Here is a 12,629-nt window from a genome sequence, read left to right on the forward strand (position 1 = left end):
ACGCTGCACCTCTGGTCCTGTTGCTAAGCGACATCAGCTGATCTGTGAACGTTTGCAGGCAAAGAAACTTCCCAGCAGCACAAAGGAATATTTCACATACAATTTTTAGTAGAGGCGGACTTTTGATTCTTGATTAAAGGCCGAATTATCCTCACCCGCAAGAAAAAAGGAAAGAACAGCAGAAGTCAGAGAAGTGAAATGAAAACACACTTGGATCTGGACGACAGAAAATAAGACCGACATGAGATGAGCACTGATGAATGTGAACCTTAATTTACAGGAGTTCAGGTGGGGGACTCACCACTACCACTGGGTTTTCATCCGTTTCCCTCTCTTTACTGCAGACGTTCCTGCTGTCATTCATCTTTCTTCACTCAACTACAGCTGACAGCAGCACTCATGTGTTCTAAAGACGCTTTACCTTTGGTTGAGGGAAGAGGCAGCGGTGGTTCTGTGTTTGTGGGCAGTTATTTGTAATGCAGCCGTGAAAAAATGCTTCAGAATCGTCCGTTTAGAATGAATCGCATACATGGTGAATCAATTCGATCTTTTAATGATTAATTGTGCAGCCCTATTGTATATTTAATGTTTTCTTGTAGCTTTTGTACTTTGCTTAAATTTTTCAGTATTTTGTGCGATATTTTTTCTACAGTCCCTTTTTTGCACTAATTGTTTTTGCTGCAAAATCAAACAGAGCTGCTAAACATGACAATAAACCTCTCTTCTCTTCTCTTCTCTTCTCTTCTCTTCTCTTCTCTTCTCTTCTCTCTTCTCTTCTCTTCTCTTCTCTCTCTCTCTCTTCTCTTCTCTCTTCTCTTCTCTTCTCTTCTCTCTCTTCTCTTCTCTTCTCTTCTTCTCTTCTTTCTTCTCTCTCTTCTCTTCAACAGTTAAATATCTTGATGTCTAACTAACATTTGTTAATACAGATAATTAAAATCCTCTAATGCTTATTACTGCATTACCTGGTGTGAATTAATGTCCCTGATTGTATATTTTCCACATATAAACTCAGTTAATATGATCTAAGTTCAGTGGGTTTAGTTTGATGTGTGTGTTTCACACGTTGAGCCTTGTTTTTGTATCAAACCCTGATAGGAGACCGTGGTTGTTTTGGACCCAGACGTCCTTGAGACCCGGTGCCTAGTTCTGTTAAACTCCTTTAGGTCCAGAACGTGCAGTTTGTTGAGCTTTGGGTCCTGGTGGAAGAAGGGAGGGAAGGTTTGTTCCTTCCTGGAGATAAGGACCCTTTGGATTTATGATGGGGGGATGTTTGAGCCCTGACCCTGAAAACATGAACTAATCAAACCAGAGCCCTCATGTTCCGGCTGTGGCCTTGGCTCTCTAAAGCTGAGGTTAAAGGAGGAACTGCTGTGAATTCTGGGAAAATAAGTCCGCAGATCAGTCGTTAGTGATTATGTGAAGTGTGTGTGTGTTTAGTCTGGATCTTTATGTGAAGTGTTAAGTGTGAGTTGGAGGTGTTAAATACCAGCCTTTCATTTAAATCATCTCCACATTCTGCTTTTAATTGTACATTTCATTTCTGAAACTCTACGTCTGTATTATTTAGTCACAAACAACAGACATATTTTTAAACATAATTATTAGTCTGGTGATTTCAGAGCGCAGCCCAAGCATCTATTTCTACATTTAATGATCCGCTCTCAACCGCACATGTATTTTAGTCACATGACGCAGACACAGAAATGACCCAATACACTGAAATCAGGCACTTATTTTTGAGGTTTTTGAGTTTGCCTCTAAATGTTGACAGAATAGAATAGAATAGAATAGAAATATGAAGCTGCAGGTGATGATGACTTTGACTGTTGGTCGTCAGTATGGATGGAACCATATGAAAATTTCACATCGCAGTTATTCTGACCAAAATTATCACGATTACCATTATTATTGCAGTATTGTTGGGAAATTGTGCTCAAAATGTTCAAAAAGTACTAATACACACACTGAAATAATTTAACCAAGGTGGATTTTGAAAAACAACAAAAAAAAAACAAAATATAGCACAATGTCCCTTCTGTGTCAGAAACATTCAAATATTAACCCTTAGTGGTCTGAGTCTATTTTGTCCGTTTTTCAGTCCTTTGGATTTGGCCTTTATATACTATAAACAAATGTTTACTATACCCATGTTTGGGATCTGTTTTTTCAGCACAACTTCATCTATATCATCTGTCTATTATTTTTTTTCACTTTAGCCTCCTATAAAAACACAAAAGGCCAGAAAAACACAAAAAAATAAAATCTGATGTGAAAAATCTATATAATTTATTGCATAAATAACACACAGATGCTTAACAAACCTTTTCAAAGACTTTAAAAGTGAATATTGGTTCCAATATTAGGTATAGAAAATTAAAACTGTAATAAATTAAAACTATACTCAAATATGACATAAAAGCAGATCTTTATACAGGGTTTTTTCCCCTAAAAGTACGGTAATCAAACACATTTATCATGATAATTAGAATTTAAATGATAATAACTGTCTGCAATTTTACCTCGGTTTCGTTATACTGGTAATCGTTACATCCCTAGTTGTCAGTCTGCTGTTTTCTACATGATTCTAATAATAGCCTTATAAAATGATGGAAACGGTTGAAAATGACAGTCAGAGTGACATTTAAACACCTCAATTCACATCACACGGGTAAGTGTTAAAGATTAAAAAAAAAAAAAAAACAAGAACATAAATGAAGACAAGTTCAGTAACAAAATGAACAAGATGATCAGTGAGATGGATAAAAGAACAAATTAACAAAAACTCACAAAGAAACAAAAATTATGTAAAAGGAACCTAAATCAACCACAAATAATCAAGATAGCTAACCAAAAAAGCAAAATAATCAATAAGTCAAACAAAAATCAACAATATTGGCAAAAAAAAACCCAAAAATCTTAAACTAATCCAACTAGGGATGTAACGATTACCAGTATAACAATAAACAGCGGTAAAATCGCAGACGGTTAGTATTACCGTTTAAATTCTAATTATCACCATAGCAGTGTTTGATTACCGCACTTTTCCAGAGAAAACGCCTATGTAAAGATCTGCTTTTATGTCAAATATTTGAGTCTAGTTTTAATTTATTACAGTTTTAATTTTCTGTACCTAATATTTGGAACCAATATTCACTTTTAAAGTCTTTGAAAAGGTTTGTTAAGCATCTGTGTGTTATTTATGCAATAAATTATATACATTTTTCAAATCGGATTTTATATATTTTTTTGTGTTTTTGTCCTTTTGTTTTTATAGTAGGTTAAAGTGAAAAAATAATAGACAGATGAGATAGATGAAGTTGTGCAGATCCCAAACATGGGTATAGTAAACATTTGTTTATATAGTATAAGGCAAAATCAAAAGGACTGAAAAACGGACAAAATAGGCTCAGACCACTAAGGGTTAATATTTGAATGTTTCTGATACAGAGGGTACATATTATTTATTTTTAAATACAACTTGGCTAAATTATTTCAGTGTGTATCAGTACTTTTTGAACATTTTGAGCACAATTTCAACTAGAAGCACTCGGAGAGCGCAGACCTCCGCCAAGGCTGATCAGTGGCCCCCCCCGTGGGCCCCCCCACCCCCATCACCACCAAAATTTAATAATTTCTTCCTTATCCCATTTCCAACAAACCCTGAAAATTTCATCCAAATCTCTCCATAACTTTTGAGTTATGTTGCACACTAACGGACAGACAAACAAACAAACCCTGGCAAAAACATAGCCTCCTTGGCGGAGGTAATAATACCGCGGTAATAATGATAACTGTAATAATTTTGGTCACAATAACTGTGATATGAAATTTCATATGGTTCCATCCCTAAAACCAACCAGTGTTTGTTGTTGTTTTTGTGCAGTTTGTCCATTTGTGTTCACTTGTGTGTGTCGGTTCTGCTGAAGTGTCCAGAATGACTCTGAGCCCAGTGCAGCTGAATCAGCGGTTCGTCATTGTTTGTGTTGTTGTTGTCATCAACACGTGGACGTCACATTGGACACACACACATTGGTCTGAGTGAAACCCTCCTGATGAACCTGCTGTAAATCATTCCATGTGTTTTCTGTCGGGTCTGTGGTCTTTGTTGTTCCTCTGCCAACGGTCACATCTCCTGTTTGTGTAATAAAAGGACTTCCTGTAAATCCACATCCAGGAGCCAAGTCCTGCCCCGCTGCCCGTCCAGGATCTGATTGTCCTCTTCCTGTCTGAAATATGTGTGGACAGGAAACATGAGCAGAAAAACAACCACACACAGAATCAAACCTGACCTTAAACCAGGGCTCTCAAACGCCTGTTCTTTCAGGTTCCACATTCAGCTCCATTTGATCTGCAGTGGACCGAACCAGTAAAACAATAGCAGAATAACCTATAAATAATGACAACTGCAAATTTTTGTCTTTGTTTTAGTGCAAAAAAACAAACATTAAATTATGAAAATACTTACTTTTATAAACTATCCAAACAAAAAAAGATGTGAATAACCTGAAAAAACTGAAATTTCTTCAGAAAAATCAGTGCAATTTTAACAATATTCTGCCTCAACTTATCATTTCTACATGTGCATTATGGATCAGATCTACAAAGACACTAAACACTGAGTAATTTTCTTTAGACATTTCAGGTTATTACCTCTGCCAGGAGGTATTGTGATCGCTTTGCTTTGTTTGTTTGTTCGTTTGTTAGCAGGATAACTCAAAAAGTTATGGACAGATTTTCATGAAATTTTCAGGAAATGTTGATACTGATACAAGGAAAAAGCCTAACCCTAACCCTAACCCGCATTTGGCCCCCGGGATGCATGTTTGACACCCTGCCTTAAATTATCCATGCGTCTGCTTTGAATGGATTTTCTATTGTCACAGACTCTGTTTGTTTGATAAAAATGAAGCTACAACTAATGATGATCTTCAGTGTCAGTGAATCTTGTAATGAATCCATTAGTTGTTAGGGCTGTAAGAAAATATGGGTTCTGCAATATATTGCGATATTTCATTTCACAATACTGTATCAATATTAAGAAGTACTGTATCGATGTATTTAGGTATTTATTCAAATGCAGATATCGGAGGTTCATTTTTGTTTTTTACTTTTTCTTTTTTGTTTATAATTGATGTTGTGACATTAGCTCTGAACTAATAGAATCTGAACATTTGAACAAGATCTTTAACTGTAATGTCTGTAAAACAGAATTTCAGTTTGAACACAAAATTTTGTGATATAACATAGATAGATTAGTGATATAACACAGCCCTATTAGTTGTTGTGAAATGTGTTTGTTGTCAAATGGTAAATGCACTGAGGATTCGGACTGCCAGTCCTTTGGTCATTGGACGACCCGCTCTACTAACTGAGCCACAGCCACCCAAAATGTGTTGTTTGATTCTGAAACGGTTCTGTGATCATGTGTTTTTATGTGTAAAGAAGAGCACTCGGAGAGCGTATACCTCCGCCAAGGCAGATCAATCACCCCCCCAACACCACCAAAACTGTATCATTTGTTCCTTGTGCCAGTATCAACATTTCCTGAAAATTTCATCCAAATCCATCCTTAACTTTTTGAGTTATTTTGGAGACAGACAAACAAACAAACCCTGATGAAAACAGAACCTCGGCCGTGTCACTTAGCAGAGGTAATGAACTTCTGAAGAGTCCCTCAGAGGTCCATGAACTGTTCTGTAGTGAATAAACCCAGTCATGCGGTCAGCAGGTGGTGCTGTGGGCTACAATAACCACCGCTCTAATAAGCACCCAAAGAAGAACATTCTGTGAATAAATGTTTTTCACGGATAATGTGACAGAGGCTTTTTGAATGTTCTCGTTTTTGTGAATGTTTTCTAATCCCAGGTTAAGAAACAGATCCAGTTTAATGAATTAACGTCAGTAACAACTTCCTGTTTGTGATTGTGTGGGGGCGGGGCATAGACATCCTCTGGGCTTTCATAGGGATGCACTGATGGCAAAATACCCATGTTACTTTGTGTTCCTTTATTTACTTGTTTTTTATCCTTTTAGCCTTTAACTCTGAAACTTCATCATAAATGTATAAACAGTTTCTATTTTCAAGTCTTCCAGGCCTTCATCACATTATCTTTGTCTGAACACAGATTCTAACAAACATTTATTAATAAACCTTGAATGTAACGGATAAATATCTGACACTGCCATGGGTGAACAGATATCCGATATGCAGGTACTGATGTCAGGATCATGTATTGATACGCCCCCTTTCATCCGACTGTCTGTGAATGAACACAAACTATTAAACCACTCCTGATAAAACACAGGAAGTTCATGTTGGTCTCATTATCAGCTGATACCAATGTTCTACAGAGTTAACAGACGAACAGAAGTTACTCTGGTCATATTTGAATTGATTATCAATTAGGGATGTAACGATTACCGGTGTAACGATAAACCGCGGTAAAATTGCAGACGGTTAGTATTACTGTTTAAATTCTAATTCTCATGATAACTGTGTTTGATTACCACATTTTTAGGGGAAAAAACCCTATGTAAAGATCTGCTTTTATGTCAAATATTTGAGTATAGTTTTAATTTATTACAATTTTAATTTTCTATACCTAATATTTGGAACCGATATTCACTTTTAAAGTCTTGAAAAGGTTCGTCAAGCATCTGTGTGTTATTTATGGAATAAAGTATATACATTTTTCAAATTGGATTTTATATTTTTTTGTGTTTTCTGTCCTTTTATGTTTTTATAGTAGGTTAAAGTGAAAAAAAAAATAGACAGATGATATAGATGAAGTTGTGCTGAAAAAACAGATCCCAAACATGGGTATAGTAAACATTTGTTTATATAGTATATAAAGGCAAAATCAAAGGTACTTAAAAAGGCCAAAATATACAGAAGCGTATTGCATTCACAGACAAAAATAAATTCAGCTCTGTTTTTCTGAATTAACGAGATAATTATCTCATAAAAACAGAGACGAATTTAAATTGTTTCAGAAAACAGTATCTCGTTAATTTGGAAAAGACAGAGCCGCATTTTATTTTTTTGTGAATGCAATACACTTCTATAAAAATAGGCTCAGACCCCTAAAGGTTAATATTTGAAGGTTTCTGCAACAGGAGGTACATTGTGTCAGTTATTTTATTTGTTTCGTTTTTTGTTTTTTTTTAAATACAACTTGGTTAAATTATTTCAGTGTGTGTATTAGTACTTTTTGAACATTTGGAGTACAATTTCAATAATACTGTGATAATAATGATAACTGTGATAATTTTGGTCGCAATAACTGTGATATGAAATTTTCATATGGTTCCATCCCTATTATCAGTTTATAGATTAGTGTGGTGGTTGATGATTGATTGATTGAATGGATGAACATGTGTAGGTGACGGTGTCTGTGTGGGATCAGACCTGAGTTCAGCGTTGACGGTGTTCATGTCTGTGTCTTGGTTTCAGGTGATTACTGTGAAGTTAACGTGTGCGTTAACGGAGGAACATGTGTGACCGGAGCTGGAAGTCCTTTCATCTGCATCTGTCCTGATGGATTCTCTGGAGAAACCTGTAATGAAACAGAGAGCGGTGAGACGCCACACACGACAGATTCAGTTTTCTGTCTGAGGGACAGTCTGGACTCGTAGTCCTGGACCAGAACCTCAGACCCTGGTCAACAGACCCATCAGCCTATGTGTTTACTGCTGTCTCCGTGTCCGTCAGGTCCGTGTAAACCCAACCCGTGTCTGAACGATGGGGTCTGTGAGGCCACGGCTCAGTCCAGGAGAGGCGACGTCTTCATCGACTACATCTGTAAATGTCAGCCCGGCTTCGATGGAGTCCAGTGTCAGAACAGTAAGGCCGTCCTCATTCATATGTGTTACAAAACACCCATCACCATGTCCACTGCATTAAAGGGAACCTGTAGGGACGTTCAAGGTTATTATCGTTAACCAAAACTAATGAAATGACCAAAACTAGAATCGACAAAACATTTTCGTTAACTGAAATAAATAAAAACTAGAATTAAAAGAAGAAACGAAAACTAACTGAAACTGTATTGTGTGTTTACAAAACTAACTAAAACGGATAAAAATTATGGATAAAATTCCCTTCGTTTTTGTCTTTGTCAATGTTGGATTGATATGAAATCGATTTATTTTAACTGCTGGCACCATACAACACTTAACAGTTCATCACTTGTGGTTTCCAGTCGTCTTCTGGTCCCCACTCTACCTGGAAACATGAAGACCAAAGTTGGGAGAAAGCAGCAGAGTCCTTTCTGATTTATTTGAATATGACGACAGAGAAGAAGAGAAAGAGACGATAAACTAACTAAACTAAGCATGTAGAAATAAGGAAAATGAATAAAACTATCAAACCTGCTCTAAAAAACGAATTAAACGAACTGAATTACAGAAAAAAAAAAGTCAAAACTAAATAAAACTAAACTGTAATGAAAAATCTAAAACTATTATAACCTTGGTGATGTTTCATTGGTATCTATTTCAAAAAATCACATATATCCTCGCAGTTCCATCAGTAACTTACATTATTGGCCTGTTGTCAATAGAATAGAATAGAATAGAATAGACCTTATTGTCGTTATTCTACGCCAGTCGTTGCAACAATATTAAGAAAACACCAGAACTACAGAAATAAAACTAAAGATAAGAAAAGAGAATATAAATTGAACAATTTTACAAACATAAGAATAAAGCTAAAGTAGAATAAAGAATAAAAATGGACAAAATATGATAGATGCAAATTTGCAGTATTAACAGTATTTGACTGTATCTATGAACAGTATGTATTAATGAAAACAGGATGTAAATCTATGAACCAGTCCATGTAAAAATAGTGCGAATAAATATTGCAATGCTATTGCAGAACAGAAGATTATTGCATGACTTCTTGCACACAGTTTCACCAGTCGGTTTTGTCCAGTACTAAGTCACTGCTCCGTCAGACAGTCATGGTCACAGACATGTTTCGCCTTCATGGGCTGTTCCACCACCGGTTCTGACCCAGACTGTTGTACTGTTCCTTTACCTGGGCTGGGATGGACTGGTCACTGACCCTGATGCAGCAGATCACACATTATCGCCCAGTCCTGGAACAGCGGTGGAGTGGAAAGGTTATGGCTGCACAAGCTAGGGCTGGGTATCATGGCCAATTTCCTAAATCAATTTGACTTTGATTCATAAGTTTCTGAATTGATTAATTGCGATTTGATTCAATTCAGTATTATTGATTGATTCAGATTCATTTAGTGATACCAAAGTACAATTTTGAGTTGTAACCTGATTATTTGAGTACTGCAGCCATGCAACACAGAATCAATACTGATATTAGAAAGGAAATAAATCTGACATTTCAGCAGTAAACAGATGAATCTGCTCTGAATAGATGAACAGGACACAAAGATGTCCATGTTTAATGACAGGACACAAAACGTCCATGTTTCTACAGTGGCTCAGATCGGACTTGTTCATCATCTTTATTCTGTTTATACCTGCTGCTTCCAGCCTTAAGGCACATTACTATCACCCTGGGGCACTGACACCAGTTTGCCCCTCTGAAACAGAATCATGTTGGGCCCTTGGTACAAGAAACTCACTGGAGGGGGAGGATGGGCGGAGCTTCATGATTTCCTCTTTATTATTCCTCTAACTCCGCCCTCAGCCACAGCCCAGCCAGCATGTCCATGTGGGCCCCAGAAGGGTTCCATTAGGGCTGCATATAAGGGTCCATAGGGTTTGTCCACAGTTTCCATGGTGACCACATGTGTTTGTCCTGATCTGAATCCGAATCTGTATCTCTTTATTATCATTGTACCAAATACAACGAAATTGAGGTAAAGCTCTCAGGTTCAGTGCAAGAATTTACAGACAGACAATAAATATCAGTAAAACAACAACACATATCAGTAAAAGGCACAGTTATTTACATTAAAAATAAAAAGTATTAAGATATTATTATTACCAAGATATTTGTAAAACATAGAATTTAAGTGCAAATGACATGAAAGATTAATATCGTGGGATAAATAGTGTGAAGAATAAATAATATGATATATTCAGATCTCTGATTCTGATTCTGATCTGGTCAAACGTGTGGTCACCATGGAAACTGCAGACAAACCCAAATAGGACCCTTATATTCAGCCCAGTTGTAACCCTTCTGGGGCCCACATGGACATGCTGGATGGGAAGTGATGGAAGTTAATATTTCTAGAACGACTGGCTTCCGCGACCCGCCTCCGCTAGCCAGTTCCTCCGCACTGTGGGTTCCAGTTTGAGGTGGGAGGACCTCCCACAGAGGGGTTTTCCCCACCCTTCCTCCAACAGAGGGGTTTTCCCCACCGTTCCTCCATGTTCCTCCCGTGCCAGAACTGTCGCGAGCACAACCTCCACGAGGGGCTCATGAGACGGAGCCGGCTGCGCTTCCGCATCGGCAGTTTCCAGGTCATTTACTCATGGTCCTGCTCTGAAAAATCAATCTCATCCACCATTGATCGATTACGCAAAATTAAAAAGAAATCGATCCGAAATCGATCAATGGATTTTTTTACCCAGCCCAAGCACAATCAACAAATGCAGAAATCCCACAAATCCACTCAATCTTGGTCACTGACTGCTGCTTGTTTCCTTTCACTCAATCATAGGTTCTGCCCCCGCCCATAATTTATGTAATAAAAAGATCCGGTGTGGTGCATTTGTGCCGGTTTATTTATTTATTTATTTGCTCCTCTCTTGCTTATAAATAATACACATAACACAATTATCCCCATAAACATGACCAGCACAGGTAGAGTTTAAAGAGTCTGTCCATCTGTCCGTCATTGTCATCTGTGGTGTTTACACGACACATATGTGACGTGTGTTGAGCCGCTGTGTTGGTCACAGACCGCCTGACCCGTCAACACTGAGTCCCAGCAGGTTCATTAAGGGCCAGGGAGGAAGTGGAGCAGAATGTGATGAACACAAGACTGAGGGAAGCTGTAGAAAAAGAAGAAAGAACGAATGAAACAAACACTGACAGACTGTAGAGCAGAACCAGGGGGACCTGAGCCTGTTTAGTCATGTGACATGTGGTCATGTGACCCTGATCATGTGATGTTTTTTGTGCTGTAGGTGTCCAGGGGGCAGATTTACAGTCGACCACAGGTAACGGTGCAGCTCTGATCTCTGTCCTTCTCAGATCCAGGTTTTCGTGCTGTTTCTCGGCTTGCATGAACAAACACATCTACACAAACATACTCTGTCTGCGAGACGACGCTCATTCACCTCTTTTCCATCCAGACCAGGTCCGATCAGAATACAGTTCCAAAGTCACACCAACGCAGACCTTTTCCACCTGAGGAGGTCCAGGTTTCAGGTGGATCTGTTCTGATCCAGGATGTGTCGTTAACCCAGGACCTGTAGACGACAATACAAAAGAAAATGGGATTAATTTTCCACTTCCCCCAAATCCCACAGTCCACAAAGTCTGTTTTCTTCTGGGATTTGGGTAAACAGGTCATGTTTCTGGTCACGTTTCTGGAGAAGGAGGTTAATGATGTGTGCCGTCTCAGCTCAGCCTTAACATGAATGTCTAACCCAGACCTAACGCTGACAAACCAGACCCTCAGACTCACACTGTAAACGCTCACTACTGGGCCTTCATCACAGACTCTGGAAACGTATTTATCCACATTCATGATCCGTTTAAAACACAGCGGCTTGTGTTTGGGTCAGGTTTCAGCCTCTGTTCTGAATCTGTCCGGTCCATCTCCCACATTCTCAAACCTTCAGGGTCAGGCTGATGCCAGTCCTGTTGGCGCTGCAGCTCGATACGCTGAGAATGAGCTGAGCACAAAGAAAAACCACAACATCAGTTTAACAACATCCTGACACTCAGCTGACGCTGGACTGAGGAAAACCTGCAGACACAGGACTCAGACCTGGACCACATAGTGGACGCTGGACTGAGGAAAACCTGCAGACACAGGACTCAGACCTGGACCACATAGTGGACGCTGGACTGAGGAAAACCTGCAGACACAGGACTCAGACCTGGACCACATAGTGGACGCTGGACTGAGGAAAACCTGCAGACACAGGACTCAGACCTGGACCACATAGTGGTGTAAAAAAGTGTTGGCCCCCTTCCAAATTTCTTATTTTTTTTGCATGTTTGTCACACTTTAATATTTAAATTTGTTTGATCTGAAACATTTGACACAGATAACAGGAGTAAACACAAAATGCAGTTTATAATTGAAGGTGTTTATTAGGCCTGTAACAGTCCACATACCAAACCGAACTGTTTCGGTACACACCTGTTCGGTTTGGTACACAGCTGTACCCAAACGACACAGTATGTTGAGAAAAACAGTGATGAAAGTGTTCCGGTTTTTGCCGGAAATCCGTTTTTTTCCGAAAACTGAGGATATGTTCCGGTAAATTAAATGTGTCCGGATCATTTCCGTCTGATTTGGCAACATTTCAACTGGAAAATTACCCATAAATCGCTCTGAAAAGTGTAAATTATGTTTATTTGGGTCTGTCTCATGGGCGCGGCCATATTGCTTTCTTCTCCATTTGTCTCGACCAGTGAGATGCTCATTTACAATGCGGAACTTTATCGACAGCTCTGA

General features: G+C 38.5%; 1 protein-coding gene across 1 annotated transcript in view; it reads left to right on the top strand.

The window, feature by feature from the left end:
• Positions 1 to 12,629, top strand: part of LOC115420416 (lactadherin-like) — a 30,828-nt gene that overhangs the window by 1,106 nt on the left and 17,093 nt on the right. Inside the window, exons 2-4 of the mRNA XM_030135651.1 lie at positions 7,407 to 7,576; positions 7,712 to 7,843; positions 11,125 to 11,157. Coding sequence (XP_029991511.1) covers positions 7,407 to 7,576; positions 7,712 to 7,843; positions 11,125 to 11,157 — 335 coding nt within the window. The remainder of the gene's footprint in view (positions 1 to 7,406; positions 7,577 to 7,711; positions 7,844 to 11,124; positions 11,158 to 12,629) is intronic.

The sequence above is a fragment of the Sphaeramia orbicularis genome, chromosome 6 (assembly GCF_902148855.1).
Source record: "Sphaeramia orbicularis chromosome 6, fSphaOr1.1, whole genome shotgun sequence".
NCBI lineage: Eukaryota > Metazoa > Chordata > Actinopteri > Kurtiformes > Apogonidae > Sphaeramia > Sphaeramia orbicularis.